The sequence below is a fragment of the Pseudorasbora parva genome, chromosome 3 (genome assembly GCF_024679245.1).
Source record: "Pseudorasbora parva isolate DD20220531a chromosome 3, ASM2467924v1, whole genome shotgun sequence".
Classification (NCBI taxonomy): domain Eukaryota; kingdom Metazoa; phylum Chordata; class Actinopteri; order Cypriniformes; family Gobionidae; genus Pseudorasbora; species Pseudorasbora parva.
Window position 1 is genome coordinate 33,181,036 of NC_090174.1, and position 20,379 is coordinate 33,201,414.

The window sequence follows — 20,379 nt, forward strand, 5'->3', positions numbered from 1 at the left end:
CTTGAACCACTACAACATCCCTAAATAAAACTGACTGAAGAGCACAGTTAAAGTGATGAATCAGCTAGCAATTTTAATACTGGTATATGGTCAACAACAGAGAACCTAATCTATATTATAGGACCTGAATGAATGTTTGAACACCTTGAGATGACTGTGTAACACACACAGCAGGAGGGATGTCAGTTTTTTAGCAAGATTACACACTTGTTTGTGTGTTTGAGAGAGAACTGAGACACTTCAGAACATGTATAACGTGTTCATGACAGAAACAGATGCAAAGCAAACCACAAGGACAGTGTCCAGGCAGGAGAAAAAGTCAACGAGAACTCATGTCTCTGTACAAGGGCAACGTAATAGAGAATGTGAAGTATGAGTATGTGTGTGTAGAAGAAAGAAATGACATACATTGCACAGTACCTGTCGTGTAGTCCGATGGACATGGTGTCTCCTCTATGCACAGGGTGGTCCATGCCCAGGCACAAAATCCCAGAACACCTTTGAAACATCAGCAAAAAAATGACATCATGAGTTAAATAATCAAGATATTGGCAAAATCTAGCTTAATAGACATATTTTCAGTGGCTTAAAATAGTGCTGATTTGAAAAGCACATTCCATTAATAAGATTTAATTAATCATAAAAACTACTGAAATATTATGCAATATTTTAAAAAAAAGTAGATACTGTGTAATATTTTTACAGTATTGATGCGTTTAATGAAATCGTGTTATTAAATTACAAAATTAATGTAATTGTTGTATTACTAAGGTAAAATGTGTAATTCAATTAGTTACTAATTAAATCATATTAAAAGGAAATTGCTTTGCATTGATTAAGTAATCCAAACCACATTTATAATGCGTAACTTATAACGTAAGCAATAACATTTCCAAAGTAACTTTCCTAACACTGAGTGTATGTGAGACTCAACACATTCTTTCTGTTTTGTGACTGTGTGGAATTTCTTTGAATTTAATTCTACTTCCTGTCATTCCAATTCAAATTGAACTTCCTGTGGGGCGGAGTCAATTCAATTCAAATTCCAATTCATGAATTGAATGGAGGCCAATTCTGAAATTCTGAATTTTGCACAAACCTGTAAAGACATGTTGGCCAATCAGAAGCCTGGAATTTTTTTTTATTGCCGGTTCCGGTACTGACGCAACATGACAAAATCTCCAGTGTACACACAACACCACTGCAGCCGGAGTTTGTTTGTAAATGTTGACCCTCACAGGAGTTTCCAAAAAAGTTTGGTTTCAGTGACCAGATACTGCGTTTGCGTGTGGATGAACGGCCAAACCGCAAAGAAAAAGCTAAGGTTTTGAAAATACCTGTGTTTGTGTGGACAAGGCCTCAAACCTGTTCTGGGACACGCCAGGTGTTGTTATTAAACAGTAACTAAGAAATAAACATTACTTAGAATAATTAATTCTTTATAAGTATTTTTCATTGTCAGTTTGGTAATAATGAATTAACTTGTTAACTAATTAAGTCGTATGTCTTTTGGACAAATAATCCCAAAAATTTGAATCATTAGGGCATGTTGTAGTTCAGATTAAAACAATGTTTAAATTTGAAAATAAATAGCCTATTAAGTCTTTACGTATTAAGTATTTGTTGCTGTGATGAACAACATCGAGATTACAAAAACAAATGGCTGTTTAAAAAAAATTCACTAGCAGTAGCTTTTGTTTTGCGGGGTTTCCGGGGTAACCGCTGCAATCTGCAGTTCATCAGCGCCCTCTGCTGTACATGAGTCACTTCATTCAGCTCGTCTCCTTCACTCGTTCATGTGCCTCTAGTTTACATCTGTGCGCGTCCCTTTGACGCAGAATACAGCGGTGTTGAGCATTTATACGGTTGATGGGCAAAGTATTCTTGAGTGCATTATAACATTTTTTAATAATTGTTAATAAATTATTATTTACGATATTTTGAAATGCCCACGATAACAATATCGCGCATACTCATTATCGTGATATCGCATTACCGAACACCGGCACATGCCTAGAGCTGATAAATTGAACCAGGTTCGTTAGATGAAGGAGACATCCAAAATGTACAGTGGTGAGTGGTCCCTAGCACAGGTATGAGTGTAAGCTTACACATCAACATTGTAATAAAAATTAAACCGACAGCATTGTCAAAACGATCCCAATTCACAGATTAAAAATGCCGTATTATGCTGGCATGCCAGTTGCTACTTTGTAAAGAAACACTATGCGCCCGCCTATAGACTGAACAAGCATGCTCATGACATCACCGGTTTCACAAATTCATGTTTTTTCTCCATGTTTACATGGAGAAGATAACGGTATTGTTTTCAAAAAGTTGCATTTTTGAAAACAGTTTTCGAAAGCTTACGTTTCAGGCCCCAAAACGCTGTTGTTGTCTAACTGAATGGCCAAAGGCATAACAATTTTACCGTTTTAAGTTAAAAACAGTGTTAATGGCTCGTGAAAAGCACTAGCTTAACCCTTTAAACCCAATGCGAACTCCTGGTGATTCTGAACTCTACATTGCATGTAGCCAATTTGATTAACTCATAAGAGTTATTTGCTGACAAATAAAAAAAAAATCATAATTTAGAAACAGATAGACACAATAATAGTGATCATACAGCTCAGAAATCATGCATCATGTAATTTCTCATGGAGTAGAATACACAAGCATAATTGTTTTGGGCTTTGACTAAACTTGAGCGAGTTTAGTGAAAGTGTTTTAGTAATTTATAACTTTATAAACTATAATGACTGGCTTCCGGTAATGGAAAATTACAAGGAGACCGCACAAAATAAAGCCGCTCATAACAGCCTCAACCCTCTACAATGCGAGTAAATCACTCACATTTGCAAGTAAATCTTATCTATCTGGGCTGCTGAATAATATCTATCATTAGCAATTGGATAATAAATGCTTAGATTTTAGTCGCCAGTGTGTGAGTAGAGGCTAAGAATAAGTTTAGCATAGATATATTTGCACTCGCTGAACACTCAAAACAGTTTTGCTCTCTGTCAAGCAATATTTACATTTCAGTTCAGCTCAACGGATGCGCAGCGTACCTGTATTTGACATACCATAAACGCTAGTGTGAAGGCACACAACTCGCCGTCGCTTTGCTGAGACACTAACACACAAAGAGAGCGCCTTAAATACCACACAGAATGGACTCGCTACATGTAAATCATTCTTATTATAATTATCATTAATATTTTTTAATACACAGAAGAAATACTTGCACGTAGCCTATCTGGTGTATAAATATTTTAGATATAAATATAAAACAAATTTCTTAAATATATTCATGATGCATGTGTGCGTATTTTCATACACAGTAAACATATGTAAACACAAACTTTTATTTTGGATGTGGTTATTCATGATGATTAATCGATTTGACAACAATAATATAAATGAAACAGTATATCAGTCTGCCGACAACATCTGTATTTCAAACTCCTCCATAATTGCAGTCGTTTTTGGCATATACCTACAAATGCAATGTGTCTCTGCCATAGAAACCAATGCAGATATTCTGGAAAATGAAAGAGCAGCATGGACACACAATCAGATCTGAACAGTTGCGATACACAATGTAGACAGTCAGTAATTTTAGATCAGATTCATATTGGTTGAACAAATAATCACATTTTGACTGACAGCATATTGGCCATTTTCATATGGCAAGAACTATTATGACTTGCCCATTTTGTTTCACTTAAAGGGGTGATGAATTGAGAAATTAACTTTCCCTTGAGCTTTTGATATATAAAAGGTCATGGTTATATAAAAATATCCTGTAAGTTTCAGAGCTGAAAACTTCCTTGTTAGTCATAGAAAATATTTTATAGACACCAGGCCCAGAAAACAATCGTATGGTCCATCATAACGTAATCGTGTGACGAAAAACCGCCTCTACAGAATAATAAGCACGTGTAATTCATTAGCCCCGCCAACCGACTCTGTTCAGATCACGCTAGCCAACAGCAATAAACATGCCGAAGAAAATAGATACTTCATTTATTTTTAATGAAGTTCCATTTCACAAGGTGAAGACATTGTACGTGTGTTCGCTTCATTTTCCTGCGGAATCATTTGTAAACAAGTCTCAGGTCGAGCTAGATTTGCAGACATATTGAGATTAAAACACGATGTTGTGCCTTCTATATTGGAGCCGACAAAAATGGTGCAACACACTGATGTGAGTAAAACATATTTTTTATATAGGCACAATATGTAATGTTTCAGCATTAAAAATATAAAAGATCACTATATCTATGTTATATATTTTTTAAAGTTGTGTGTTTACATTATCCCGACAGTTCCAATTAACTTCTAAATCCAGAGAAATTAATATTTTAATTCGAAGACACGGACCGTGTCTTTATTTCCGTTATGTCGCCCGTCTTTCACGTCATATCCACGTTTGCGTCTTGCTTCCTGCGGAACTCGGCGGAACCGCCAAACTCAAAGAGGAACACTGACAGTATAAGGGGAACACCCGTATAAAAAAGTCTGTATGATAATGGGTCATGACTACTCTTTGCCTGTACGTTTTGCCAGCTCAACAAAGCGCAAACGTACGGGTGAAAAAAATGACCCGAGAAGATTTTGGGACAGTAGAAGAAGCAAGAGACGTGTAAACCTTGGAGAAGCCTTTGAAAGATGGCGAAATCTTCGTGACAAGCTCGGACTGCAGAGAGATATGCTGATCTCGCTTGCGTTTTAATAAACAGGTAATTTAAGTAACCATTCAGCTAACATAATAATCATATAATCATAACATGCTGTATGTTTGCATATTGCATAGCGATCTTGACCACATTGAGACGTGTTTAGCTGAATACGTATACATTTTGTATTGCATCGGCTTTTCAAACAGGCGGATTCTGTGTTTTTGGAGACTGAAACTGAGACTTTTTTCAAAAGTATATTTCTATCCGTATATTTGGTGACACGATGATGTCATGTGTAAAACGCAGATGGACGAGCTATTACTGGTTTTATATGTAGCTGGAGAAAGTAACGTTAGCTTCATAAGGTAATATGCCACTATCTTTGTCAATTAATATAAGGTGACCGTCACTTTTATCATATGTTAATACTAGCTACATATAATATCGATTTAATAATGATCTACTTATTCATATATCTCTGAGTTCCAAAATAAATGTTTATTAGAATGATTGATGAACGTGGGGAGCGACACAGCGCGTGTTCCAATGAACCACGTAACGTTATTGCTGGTGCTGGTTCTCTCATTTACTGTTTTATGTTGGTAATGATAAACTAAATTGAAATGTATTTCCTTATTGAACAGTTGGTATACAGAATGTTCGACAATCGCGGATGCCATGTCAACATATCTATAATTTGAGTAACTCAAATTATGATGCACGGTTAATATGTCAACATAGCCTAACAAATTATAGGTATGTTGGCATAGCGACCGCCCGCACAACATTCTGACTCACACATTAGCTAACGTTACTCATAAGTTTGTTAAGTAACGGTAGCTCGCTGCTATTTCATTAGATTGACATTATATAAAGTGAAAAGCCGTAACTAAACTTAACAATAATAGAGATGTAATATAACAATTACCTTGTCAGTGAACATGTTTTCTGCTGGAGATGCCAGATTCGCTGGTTGACAGTGACAATGACAACAACTCCCATGTGCCCACGCACTTTCCCGACGTCATCAAAGTACGTCTGTTGTTATTATTTTGAATGAGTGACCCCTAGTGGCCAAAAGTTGCATACTGCACGTTTAATAGTAGGGGTGTGCCAAAAAAAAAAAAAAAAAAAAAAAAAAAAAAAAAAAAAAATCGATTCACAGAAGAATCTAGATTCTCATTTGCAACGATTCAGAATCGATCTGATGTCCAAGAATCGATTTAATAATTTAAAATTGTGCGGGCGGGTAGTAGCGCGGATGAAAAAATATGTGCAATATTTCTGTGGCGAGGTGGACGAGCAAGAGAGCGAGAGAGACCGGGGCGCGTGCTTGTGAATGAGCGTCACCTGCGAGTCCTCTGAGGGAGCTCGGATCCGGCATATCATGGGACGAGAGATCACCACACCTGGATTTGACGTTGAGTTGTGTTTACGTTTTAATATGTGTCTTTATGAGTCTTTTAAATGTCCGCCGGTTCCCGCCTCCTTCTTCCCCCTCGAACATACTGTATTACAATTTCTATGTCCAAATTACCATTACACAAACACACAACAATATGCCATTTGACCATCACGTCACCACCACTGCGACAGTGCAACTTTTGTTGATGCCTCTCTTAGCCCAGATGGAGCGGGCGTTGCAGGAGAAAAAGTCGCTCCAGTGAAAGTTGGAAAGTTGCCTAATTATTTATGAAGGATGGCCAATGTGTCAAAAAGACAGAAGCCCTCTGATACAGGAATATAAAGGAATAAGGGGATAAAGACAGAGGTAAAGTGATGAAATTAATGAACAGTTTATCTAAATGCATTATCTAAATATGAATGTTTGCTAAATAATTCCAGTTATTTTTATCTTAAACTTTATGTTAGCAACTGTTTTGGAAGATCAGAATCAGTAAAAAATCATGTCAATTGTTTATAAACATATAATTTTTTTTAAATAGCCTAATGTTTTTACTCAGTTCTGCAATTGTAAGGGGATACGGCATTTGTAAAAATTTATTTTCTGAAATTAGTAATGATATTTATATACAGGTTTATCTAAAATAGCTAAAAAAATAAAATAAAATGCACACTATAAATATAAAAATTTAGGTGAAAACATGAGCATGCATAGTTTAGTGGAGGATATACGTATACACACATTTTTGTATGTGTGTGTGTGTGTGTGTGTGTGTGTGTGTGTGTGTGCCTCCTTGTTTATATTACATTGTGGGGACCAAATGTCCCCATAAGGATAGTAATAGCTGATAGGAGTCACTTTTCATTGAAAAGTGAGCCGGTGCCCACTTTTCAAAAGGCTTATAAATCATACAGGATGAGTTTTTTTGAGAAAGTAAAAATGCAGAATGTTTCCTGTGATGGGTAGGTTTAGGGGCAGTGTGTGTGCGTGTGTGTGATGGGTAGGCTTAGGTGCTGTGTAGGGGGATAGAAAATAATTTTTTGTACAGTATAAAAACCATTACGTCTATGGAGAGTCCCCACAAAAAATTTATCACGGGCACGGGTCGGGTAACGGGCCAAATAGTAACGGGTCTGGGCGGGTGTGGATTTAATTTTGATATTTTTCAAAATCTAATCGTTTTGAATCGAAAATCTTTTTGAATCGAAAATCGATTATGAATCGAATCGTGGCCTCAAAAATCGGAATCGAATTGAGTCGTGAGGGGGTAAAAGATTCCCACCCCTATTTAATAGTAGTCCCTGGGCTATGTGTTTTCCAGACGGGCTACTAAAACTTAAGTCCGTCAGCAGGCCGGTGTATCTCAAATAATATTCCCTTCTTGAAATGGGCACATGCATGCATGTGCGTGTGTGTAGTATGCGCTTATATCCACCAGTCGTAATACAAAAAAATATTCCAATCAATCATGGGTGGATGAGAGATAAATCATTGTGCTTGCTTGATAAAGACGTTTATGAGACCTGTGGTCGAGAGAATCATTGCAGTTGCCACTAACCAGGAACACGTCCTCTGAGTTGTCTGAACTTACTCCCAAATGCGTTTTTGTAACCAGCATACCTTGAGGAAGCCAGGTATGGGTTAATCAACCGAGAGTTCAAGTTATATGCGATGGTAAGTTAACCTTGCTTTCTGCAAGGTTAACTTACACCCCTGAACAGGGGAGCTGAAGCTCATTAAATATACAAATCATATCCAATCCTAGCTGTAGGCATTTACTTCTAAGTCTCCAGTGGCACGCCCATCAAAACCCAGGGTTCAGAAGAGAGCCTCAAAACCAGTGTAGAAAATAGCCTACTACTTATTAGTTATGATGCTTTTGAATGTAAAAACCTCACAAACATCATTAGTTGACCTCAAACAACAGTATAAAAACTAAAAACAGTTCGTTCATCTTCAGAACACAAATTAAGATATTTTTGTTGAAAGCTGATGGCTGAGAAAGGCTTCAGATAGGCCTCCATTGGCACTCTCACTACAGAGACTACAGTGACTACATCTCACTACAGTGGCTGTACAATAATTTTACAAAGCGACAAGAATATTTTTTTGCGCAAAAAAACAAAAAAAACCCCAAACAAATAATGACTTTATCCGCCAAGTTGTTGTCTTCTGTGTAGGTCTCTGACGTGAACTCACGCGATAGCGGCGCTCTTCCTCTTCTGGGTCATGTATAGGGCTGCAGCTATCGATTCTTTTTGTAATCGATTAATCTACCACTTAATCGATCGATTAATCGATTAATCGGATAATAATTACTTTTTCTTTATTAAAGAGCAATAAGAGACAATAAGACGGGTATCTTAAAATTAACATCTAATTTGTCTTCTTTTTAGAAAAATTAAGTTTTATTGCTGAAATTGCATACATTAATAACTGTGAAACTAAACAATTTTAATGCATACAATTGCCATATTATATTAAATAAAAATCTATTTCAAATTACTTTAAAAAGGTAAACATAGTTCAATCTAAAACTAAACCTACAACCAATAAATCTAAATTGTAGTAATATAAATAACAATAATGCCAATATAAATAATATAAATATTCTATAAATTCTATATAATATAAATATTCTAATATTCTATAAATATTCTATAAATAATATAAATAACTAAACATTGTATTTATGTTGTGCAACTTAACTTTCATGTTTCAGCTTCAGCTCAGGCATGACATAAGCATTTACTGTCTTATTTACTCCTTTACTGAAGCAAAATGTATTGGACAGGTTAACTTGGAAAAAGAGATGTGCGGATCAGCTCTATCGTCACCGAATCAGCTGTTAGAAGCAAACCATCCACCCGCACCCGATCGTCACATATTAGCTACACTGAAGTAGGTTGCTAAACAAAACAAAAAAAATTATTTTGGCAAAATTACATTTACATAAACCAGGGTCGACGACAACCTATACATCACACGGAGGAATAACCGCTAGAACGTGATCAAACGCGAGATATGTTTAATTCAGATAAAGTACATCACACATGCTGATCTTTTGAGCTAATCATTCATCATTGTAACACAGCTTGCTTTAAGTTAGTAGCTATAAATATGATTAAAGTGTGATATTTAAATATCACAAATCAATGAAAGCACGCAGCTCTGAGCTCTGAAAGCACGAGCGCTGCTAATCACACACACACACACACGCACACGCACACGCGCGCGTTACAGCTTGTTCTGATGTTGTTGCGCCTAGTATTGAGAAAATCTAATGGTGCATTTCGAAGATATTATCAAGTAGGATATATAAAGTCTCATTAAAGATTTCACACACATCACAATGACGGTGATCCATGTGCAAAGCTGCAAACTCCATCGCGTTCATGTGTTTGGAGTTGCTCGTATCTCCTCAGCTGACGCGTGAACTGCCGCAAATGAAACTTAAATGTTCAGCGTCGCATCCTGAAGCTCAACACACAGTTTTCTTCATTTAAAAACAGCGATATTAAATGATATTACCAGTGCTGATGCCCGGCCGCTCTCTCTCTCTCTCGCATTGCGGTCTTTGATCTCGACATGAGCTGAAAACGAAAGTTAAAGAACGACGCGCATTCATTGTGTTTTAGCGTGATATGAGAGTTCCGCGTCTTTATTAAAATCAACATATTAACGATTTCTCTCATCCACCTGCAATGTTTGGGATGTTTATGCACCTGAACCGCGGATATAACCGCAATCCGCTCATACTCCGAGTCCTTACACAAAAAATGTCTCTCTCCAATATCTGTGTGTAGTTAAATGGACTAAGCGAAGCGTCGAGGCAGATGATTTTGCCTCGAGGATTTTTTTGATTCGATTAACTCGAGTTACTCGATGAATCGTTGCAGCCCTAGTCATGTATCTGAACGGCGGATCTGCGTATATTCTTCAGCATGCATCGGGTTCACATCAATAACTTGGTGGATAAAGTCGTTATTTTGATTTTTTGTGCGCATACACAGTAACTATTTCTGTCGCATTGTAAAATTATTGTACAGCCACTATAGTGAGATGGACTTTGTATCAATGTGTTTAGTGCCTTTATGGGTCTTGTAAGTGGGAATGCACTGAATGCCAATGGAGGCCTAACTGAAGCCTTTCTCAGCCATCAGCTTTCAACAAAAATATCTTCATTTGTGTTCCGAAGATGAACGAAGGTCTTACTGGTGTTCAACAACATAAGGGTAAGTAATTAATTAAATAATTTTCATTTTTGGGTAAACTAACCCTTTAATGCTGCTCCGATTGATTGGCAATCGATCTCTATCTGCAGATAATCGCTTTGGAAAAATTGGAAGATTGATCGGTGGTCTCTTAAAGAGCCGATCTCATGCTGACGACACAAAGGCGCGCGCCTTTAGGGCATGACATTCAGGCACCTTCTCATTCTCTTTCCGGCGCTGGTAAAATAATTATAATGCAGAAGGTGAGGTACAATTCATATTCCTGTATTAAACATAGACGTGCCGATTTTCGATAATGCGATTTATCACGATAATGAATATGCACAATATTGTTATCATGGGCACATTAAAATATCATAAATAATAATTTATTAACAATTTATATATTTTTTTATAATGCACTCAAGAATACTTTGCCCATCAACCGTATAAATGCTCAATGCCGCTGTATTCTGCGTCAAAGGGACACGCGCTCAGCAGGTGTAAATGAGAAGCACATGAACGAGTGTGGGAGACGCGCTGCTGAAGCACCGCTCAATGACCGCAGAGGGCGCTGATGAACTGCAGTCTTTATTAAAATCAACATATTAACGATTTCTCTCATCCACCTGCAATGTTTGGGATGTTTATGCACCTGAACCGCGGATATAACCGCAATCCGCTCATACTCCGAGTCCTTACACAAAAAATGTCTCTCTCCAATATCTGTGTGTAGTTAAATGGACTAAGCGAAGCGTCGAGGCAGATGATTTTGCCTCGAGGATTTTTTTGATTCGATTAACTCGAGTTACTCGATGAATCGTTGCAGCCCTAGTCATGTATCTGAACGGCGGATCTGCGTATATTCTTCAGCATGCATCGGGTTCACATCAATAACTTGGTGGATAAAGTCGTTATTTTGATTTTTTGTGCGCATACACAGTAACTATTTCTGTCGCATTGTAAAATTATTGTACAGCCACTATAGTGAGATGGACTTTGTATCAATGTGTTTAGTGCCTTTATGGGTCTTGTAAGTGGGAATGCACTGAATGCCAATGGAGGCCTAACTGAAGCCTTTCTCAGCCATCAGCTTTCAACAAAAATATCTTCATTTGTGTTCCGAAGATGAACGAAGGTCTTACTGGTGTTCAACAACATGAGGGTAAGTAATTAATTAAATAATTTTCATTTTTGGGTAAACTAACCCTTTAATGCTGCTCCGATTGATTGGCAATCGATCTCTATCTGCAGATAATCGCTTTGGAAAAATTGGAAGATTGATCGGTGGTCTCTTAAAGAGCCGATCTCATGCTGACGACACAAAGGCGCGCGCCTTTAGGGCATGACATTCAGGCACCTTCTCATTCTCTTTCCGGCGCTGGTAAAATAATTATAATGCAGAAGGTGAGGTACAATTCATATTCCTGTATTAAACATAGACGTGCCGATTTTCGATAATGCGATTTATCACGATAATGAATATGCACAATATTGTTATCATGGGCACATTAAAATATCATAAATAATAATTTATTAACAATTTATATATTTTTTTATAATGCACTCAAGAATACTTTGCCCATCAACCGTATAAATGCTCAATGCCGCTGTATTCTGCGTCAAAGGGACACGCGCTCAGCAGGTGTAAATGAGAAGCACATGAACGAGTGTGGGAGACGCGCTGCTGAAGCACCGCTCAATGACCGCAGAGGGCGCTGATGAACTGCAGTCTTTATTAAAATCAACATATTAACGATTTCTCTCATCCACCTGCAATGTTTGGGATGTTTATGCACCTGAACCGCGGATATAACCGCAATCCGCTCATACTCCGAGTCCTTACACAAAAAATGTCTCTCTCCAATATCTGTGTGTAGTTAAATGGACTAAGCGAAGCGTCGAGGCAGATGATTTTGCCTCGAGGATTTTTTTGATTCGATTAACTCGAGTTACTCGATGAATCGTTGCAGCCCTAGTCATGTATCTGAACGGCGGATCTGCGTATATTCTTCAGCATGCATCGGGTTCACATCAATAACTTGGTGGATAAAGTCGTTATTTTGATTTTTTGTGCGCATACACAGTAACTATTTCTGTCGCATTGTAAAATTATTGTACAGCCACTATAGTGAGATGGACTTTGTATCAATGTGTTTAGTGCCTTTATGGGTCTTGTAAGTGGGAATGCACTGAATGCCAATGGAGGCCTAACTGAAGCCTTTCTCAGCCATCAGCTTTCAACAAAAATATCTTCATTTGTGTTCCGAAGATGAACGAAGGTCTTACTGGTGTTCAACAACATGAGGGTAAGTAATTAATTAAATAATTTTCATTTTTGGGTAAACTAACCCTTTAATGCTGCTCCGATTGATTGGCAATCGATCTCTATCTGCAGATAATCGCTTTGGAAAAATTGGAAGATTGATCGGTGGTCTCTTAAAGAGCCGATCTCATGCTGACGACACAAAGGCGCGCGCCTTTAGGGCATGACATTCAGGCACCTTCTCATTCTCTTTCCGGCGCTGGTAAAATAATTATAATGCAGAAGGTGAGGTACAATTCATATTCCTGTATTAAACATAGACGTGCCGATTTTCGATAATGCGATTTATCACGATAATGAATATGCACAATATTGTTATCATGGGCACATTAAAATATCATAAATAATAATTTATTAACAATTTATATATTTTTTTATAATGCACTCAAGAATACTTTGCCCATCAACCGTATAAATGCTCAATGCCGCTGTATTCTGCGTCAAAGGGACACGCGCTCAGCAGGTGTAAATGAGAAGCACATGAACGAGTGTGGGAGACGCGCTGCTGAAGCACCGCTCAATGACCGCAGAGGGCGCTGATGAACTGCAGTCTTTATTAAAATCAACATATTAACGATTTCTCTCATCCACCTGCAATGTTTGGGATGTTTATGCACCTGAACCGCGGATATAACCGCAATCCGCTCATACTCCGAGTCCTTACACAAAAAATGTCTCTCTCCAATATCTGTGTGTAGTTAAATGGACTAAGCGAAGCGTCGAGGCAGATGATTTTGCCTCGAGGATTTTTTTGATTCGATTAACTCGAGTTACTCGATGAATCGTTGCAGCCCTAGTCATGTATCTGAACGGCGGATCTGCGTATATTCTTCAGCATGCATCGGGTTCACATCAATAACTTGGTGGATAAAGTCGTTATTTTGATTTTTTGTGCGCATACACAGTAACTATTTCTGTCGCATTGTAAAATTATTGTACAGCCACTATAGTGAGATGGACTTTGTATCAATGTGTTTAGTGCCTTTATGGGTCTTGTAAGTGGGAATGCACTGAATGCCAATGGAGGCCTAACTGAAGCCTTTCTCAGCCATCAGCTTTCAACAAAAATATCTTCATTTGTGTTCCGAAGATGAACGAAGGTCTTACTGGTGTTCAACAACATGAGGGTAAGTAATTAATTAAATAATTTTCATTTTTGGGTAAACTAACCCTTTAATGCTGCTCCGATTGATTGGCAATCGATCTCTATCTGCAGATAATCGCTTTGGAAAAATTGGAAGATTGATCGGTGGTCTCTTAAAGAGCCGATCTCATGCTGACGACACAAAGGCGCGCGCCTTTAGGGCATGACATTCAGGCACCTTCTCATTCTCTTTCCGGCGCTGGTAAAATAATTATAATGCAGAAGGTGAGGTACAATTCATATTCCTGTATTAAACATAGACGTGCCGATTTTCGATAATGCGATTTATCACGATAATGAATATGCACAATATTGTTATCATGGGCACATTAAAATATCATAAATAATAATTTATTAACAATTTATATATTTTTTTATAATGCACTCAAGAATACTTTGCCCATCAACCGTATAAATGCTCAATGCCGCTGTATTCTGCGTCAAAGGGACACGCGCTCAGCAGGTGTAAATGAGAAGCACATGAACGAGTGTGGGAGACGCGCTGCTGAAGCACCGCTCAATGACCGCAGAGGGCGCTGATGAACTGCAGAATGTTGCGGTTACCCCGGAAGCCCGTAAACAAACAAAAAACTAGCGTAGTTTTTAAAACATCCATTAGTTTTTTGTAATCTCAATGTTGTTCATCACAGCACCAAATACTTAATACTTAAAGACTTAATAGGCTATTTATTTTCAAACTTAAACATTTTTGTTTTAATCTGGACTACAACATGCCCTAATGATTAGAACTGTTCTAATTATTTGTTATTGTTCAGTAAAACTTTGAGACATACGACTTCATTAGTTAACATGTTAATTCATTATTACCAAACTGACAATGAAAAATACTTATAAAGAATTAATTATTCTAAGTAATGTTAATTTCTTAGTTACTGTTTAATAACATTAAAATCAAAATAACTCTTTTAATGGACCTAAGATAAAACTTTTAATGATCAGTATTTCTTAACTAACATTACCAAAAACATTATACTTTCTGTACCAAATGTAGCTATTGCTCAATCTTAATGCATTAAATAATGAGACTTTATTGTCATTTGTTTTTGCACTTTAATCTGTTTGAAAATTGTACTTTTACAGCTCTGAAAAAAATCAAGAGACCACTTAACATTGATTACTTGATTGAATTGTCTCTTAATTTTTTTTCCAGAGCTGTATATATTTTTGGTGCATTATTGTATTTAAACATTCAGTTATTTTTGTTATTACAAAAATAGTTCTTAAAGCTGTTATGCTATGGCAACACTTTTTTTGCAACTTATTTCAATATCTTTCCCTCTCAAAATGCTCAAACGGCTTCACATCAGCACATCACTTTTGCACTATCAAGCTGCACAGTTGACACAGGATTTGCCACTTGCACAATCGAGGCAGTGTCGCATCATCACTAAAGTTTATCATTTGCATTTATTTTTAAGTCTTCCCGGTGTTCACACCGCTCAGCACTTGCGTGCTCTCAAGAGACCATGAGCACACACACACACACAGGCCATCTCACAAAAAGCTTGCGACTAAAAATTGCGCTGAAATGGTCAAATTTATGTACTAAATTACCATCTTGATGAGTATGCACATGCACGTAAACCCCATTGTGACTCGCGAGTGAACGCTAACATTTGTGTAACTGCATTTTACTGTATCCTTTCTTAAAGTGACAGCAGTCGAATAAACTGCTGCCCTCTCTGAGTTTGTTTTTTGATTAACCTTAATGATGCTCACTGCTCTTGAATGGCTATCTTTTGCAACATTAAGTGTAAGGATTAATCTAATTTAATTTAATCAGGGAAGACCAATATTAATTCCTTATTAAATTTCTTGAGTATTTCTTACCTCAATACTAATGTTAGACCTACCTGAAAAATTGTCTTTAAAAACAAAAATGCACTGCATGATCAAACATTTAGGTGAGATATTTATATGACAAGAGTCACCCAAGGGATTCCCCCATTTTCAGAAATAAAATTCAGTCCCTGAATAAATGTCTGTAAAATTCCCTATAAATAATTCTACATGATAAAAAGAAGGCTTCAAATAGATCGGAATTGGTGATTGGATCGGCAGGTACTGCTTCCTGTGATCGGCTACAAAAATCCTGATCAGAGCACCCTTATTAAATATATACAAGTATGACAATATTTGATGTTTAATTGTTCGTGCTCATTTTCCCTTTACATTTAGATTACCTTTGGCATCATCTAACACTCAAAGTTAATCATTAAAACACTAATTTATTTAGTAATTTAATAACAAAACGTTGAATGCAATCTTCAGCAAATCTCAAAATTAATATCCATTTTCCATAATAGCCATTCCCTTTATTGCCTTTGTCTCTGTGAGTATTTGTGTCAGAACAGCATATGGCATTTCTATTAATATTTAGCTGCTCATATTTTGGGGCGTTGTCTCCTGCCAACCCCTGCACTCTCACATCTGATCAGGAGACAGAAAAGAAAATTATCACACAACACACATCATCATCAGCCACTTCACAGTTAAAGGAACAAAACAAAGCTGAGCAGCAGACACTGAATGCCACCTCTGTGCAGACACATTCACTACAGCTGTGAGCATCTCATCCGGTCATGGTCAATGACCAGCTGGAGTGTTGTTTAACAGCTAAAAAGGTGAAACTCAAGGACCAAAAAGCAAACCACTCCACTGTAGAAAATGTGTGGCCAGCCAGACTAAAGGGAGCAGAAGAGCTGGGCTCATAAAAGCCTGCTAAATGAGTTCCTTGCAGTGTTTCGGCATGTCTGTCACTGAGATCCATCAACTGCAGTTGACAAACGGAGACAAACCAAACCACACACATTTTGTTAACCACGCAACCCCATTAAAGCTCAAAAATAAACGAAAACCCGCAGCCTACCTGGACTCTACTATAACTCTTAGCTGTGTAAAGGAACTGAACATTGTCCACATTTCAGACCTGCTCGTAGAAACATCAATGAGTTATGAAAATGATATGACAAAAAAGCAGCAAAATACCATCTTCCTTCTTTCATTGAACACTAGTGACATTTGTTCAATTCACATTTGGTGTTCCATGTTCCCCGAAGCACTAAAGTCGTCACCCTGTCCACGCCACAACACTTTTGAAGGCACCACACCATGGAAAGAATTTCAACACTTCAGTTGCGTGTAGAATTCTTCCTCATTGCCGTGGCAACCACTGTGTCTTAGCAACAGACAGAGGTCAAAGAAGAACATGGATAAGCTGTGCTAAACAACCAGTACCTTACTACAGTGCAAGATGTTTAAGTTCAGTATGTCTCCTTATAGACTTTTAAAGAACTAACAGTTTGACTCAGTCACACACACTTTAATGTGCTTTTAAAACTGACAGTCACACTTTCAAAGCTGGACCAAAAAAAAGAACCTTTGATGTAAATTAAGCGCACAGTCACTCTCTGTAGTCTTTTCTAAAATGTTCAAATCTGCAGGTCATCTCTGAAACAATCTATCTGGACTTTCAAAAGGAAAAGTCATCAGGTTCTTTATGACTCTGACAGCTTGGAAAAAGAAAACAAACTGTGCATTTCATACCAACTTACCATCTCTCTAATGAGAGGCTATTCTTCATCTAAAATGTGATACTGTGTTGTTCATGACATTACTCAGAATTGAATGTAAGGTTGGAAATCATTGCTGGATTAAACAGACTCAGACCCCTTATAACCCTTGTCAAATTCAATATGAAAAATCTATACTGGTGCATAGCAAACTGTCATTTTAGCCATTGACAAACCTTTCACATGACTAATCTATCTTCATAGATGAGCATACAACCTTGAATAGGTCATAAAAATATTAAAATGTGAGCTGAATCACCTTGTAAAGCACTTTAAAGACAACAAAAGATGTGTTTCTGACACATTACTACACTACGTGTCCTAAACCACAGCCCACAACCACAGCCCCCCACATATCAGCCTCATCTTAAGAAAGACGACAGATTTGAGGCTGAACTACATGATTCATCTCACACAGTCTTTCCACAACCATAACCTGCTTTCTAAATGATCCCTCTTATACCCTCTTGGGAACCAGATTAGAGAAGCTGCCTATCTCCACAAACACATTATGAAGTGTTATGTAAAGTTTATAAAAGTCTTGATTATAATATAATCTTCTTGGTGAACAATAATAAAAAAAAGTTGCCTTATTTCAGTAACAAAATGCGTGACTCAAAAGCTGAAATTGAGGTTAAATAAACAAATAGAAACAAGAGGATTTACATTGGAGAATTTGTGTTGTAACTATATCTTAAAAACATGCATGCCTTCCCCCATCAAGCTGAGTGGAACTGTAGTCACAGGACCCATAAATGAGTATTCATAGTTCTGTTACTGGCTATATGTTTGCATCTGAGGCAAATATAAACAATACGCCATTGAACAGCTTTAGTATAAAAAAAAAAAAAAAAAAAAAAAAAAAAACAAGCGCTTTTATTCACATCAAACCATGTGCTTCCTTACAGCAAAAAAAGCAAGAAAAAAAAGCAATAAATGACACTACCAGGACAATACACAACACAGGACATGCGCTAAAATAAGGTTTCAGTCAGAGGCCCCTGGTAGAAGGACTTGTTTTTAGCCATTAGTGTTATGTTACTGTTGTCATGGCATATGAGCACATGGTGGCCCTTACAGCCCCCAGCTGCTCTGAATCACGCTCTTAATAATTGAGCTCAACTTTTGTCACACTCTGACAGCCAGAGCGAGTATATGAAGCTCCTAAAATGAGTTTAGAAATGACCAAAAGCTGCACGAGAACACAGTCAAAAACGAAGTTAGAGTTTTCTGGTTAGATTGTCCTAATTTTCTCCGTTTGGTTGCTATATTGACTCCAGTCTGGTGTTGAAAGCCCCAACAAATAAATAGATAAACTTGAATAGTCCATAACATACACAATCATAATATACATCCTCTTTAAAACATAGTGACATTATTTTGGCGAGTCAGTTTAAAACAACAGCACAAAGAAAATGGAAATGTGTTAGGAAGAGAAGGCAAACACAAACAAAAGGAAAACAGCTCTCAGTCTCTGTCTGTCTCCAACAGAACAGCAGGGGTCCAGCCAAAGCAACAACTAGACCATCATAGTGTCCTTAAATGATTAGAAACCGGCCATCTATTTGTTAGAAGCACTTCGTTTTATCGGGGCGTTGTGTTTGTAGTACTTGTTTGTTAGTTCAGACACAGAGTTTGGGGTTGTGGAAGAGACTCTTTGCGACATGTCGGCTCACGTTTATGTGGGAACTAACACACTAACCACACACAGAACAAGCCGTACCCCCGCGTACACCAGTTCAGCGGCAGAACCGGAGCTGTGACTGTAGCCGTGCTTCTGTTTTGCCCGTTCTTGAAAAGACAGTTCAGTTCTTTTGAAGAAAGGACCAAACCTGAAGCATGGCTCCCTATTCGCAGCTCTGCCTCTGCTGCTGCTACATTTAGCTTCAGTTGACAACAAGCTACTTTTCGTATTGAATTATGTGTATCTTTACGCATATGCCACTGATATGTCAGTTTGCCAAATAGAATACTAAACAAATAAACTTTTAAAAGCCATTTCGACTTACCACAACCTCTGGAATTTACCCTTGTTTTCTTCTTAAACCCCCAAATCCACTCTACTCATGGACCTCACAAAGCCCCTCCTATCTTGTTTTTCATTGGCTGAAGCCTCAAGGGAATACGTGCCGTCCTCGTAGCTGATTGGTCCATGTCCATGTCAATCAATTTTCGACACTAAAAAACTTCCGTTACCAAAAGAAGTTCATGGCGCAGGGATACGCGTAGTGATTGGTTGATTCGTCTATGGTCGGGATGTAATTGGACGGTGCAGTATAAATATCAATGTATGTGAAGAACTATTCAGCATGACATCACTGTATTGTTATACACCTGGTAGTAACAATTAATATAATTCAAAATTCTAATTGATCAACTGTATATAGGCTATAATAGTATATATAAATATATGTAAATATAAATTCATTGTTTTAATCATTTAAATAAATTGCTTAATTGTAGCATATTGTGATAACTTAAAATGAAATTAACGTAAATACACGCATGAATAAGCAGGAACGCATAACATAAGTAGGCTATATGAGGAATAACACAGCTTAAAGTCCACAATATATATGTTGAATATAGTTTGCTGTTCGTTTTATATTTAAACAGTGTTTTAACAACTAACAAACAGTATATCTGTATGTTCTCTATGATGCATTTAATTATACTGACCCAAACCTACTGCACTCTCCAGTGGATGAACATAGGAATGACAAAAGCTGTCTGTCTGTCTGTCTGTCTGTCTGTCTGTCTGTCTGTCTGTCTGTCTGTCTGTCTGTCTGTCTGTCTGTCTGTCTGTCTGTCTATCTATCTATCTATCTATCTATCTATCTATCTATCTATTTATCTATCTATCTATCTATCTATCTATCTATCTATCTATCTATCTATCTATCTATCTATCTATCTATCTATCTATCTATCTATCTATCTATCTATCTATCTATCTATCTATCTATCTATCTATCTATCTATCTATCTATCTATCTATCTCCCCGTTTCACCATG

The 20,379-nt window shown here is 37.3% G+C and overlaps 1 protein-coding gene across 4 annotated transcripts in view; it reads right to left on the reverse strand.

The window, feature by feature from the left end:
* The window catches only part of klhl13 (kelch-like family member 13), a 71,167-nt gene extending 51,714 nt beyond the window's left edge, over positions 1-19,453 (reverse strand). Inside the window, exons 1-2 of one of the 4 annotated variants that reach the window (XM_067438519.1) lie at positions 19,374-19,453; positions 421-498 (exon numbers count right to left, since the gene is read on the reverse strand). In XM_067438519.1, coding sequence (XP_067294620.1) covers positions 421-473 — 53 coding nt within the window. In that variant the 5' untranslated portion in view covers positions 474-498; positions 19,374-19,453. Of the gene's footprint in view, positions 1-408; positions 499-19,373 lie in introns of all 4 variants that reach the window. The other 3 variants (XM_067438516.1, XM_067438515.1, XM_067438518.1) reach the window with 3 other exon arrangements.
* Positions 19,454-20,379: the final 926 nt, after the last annotated feature.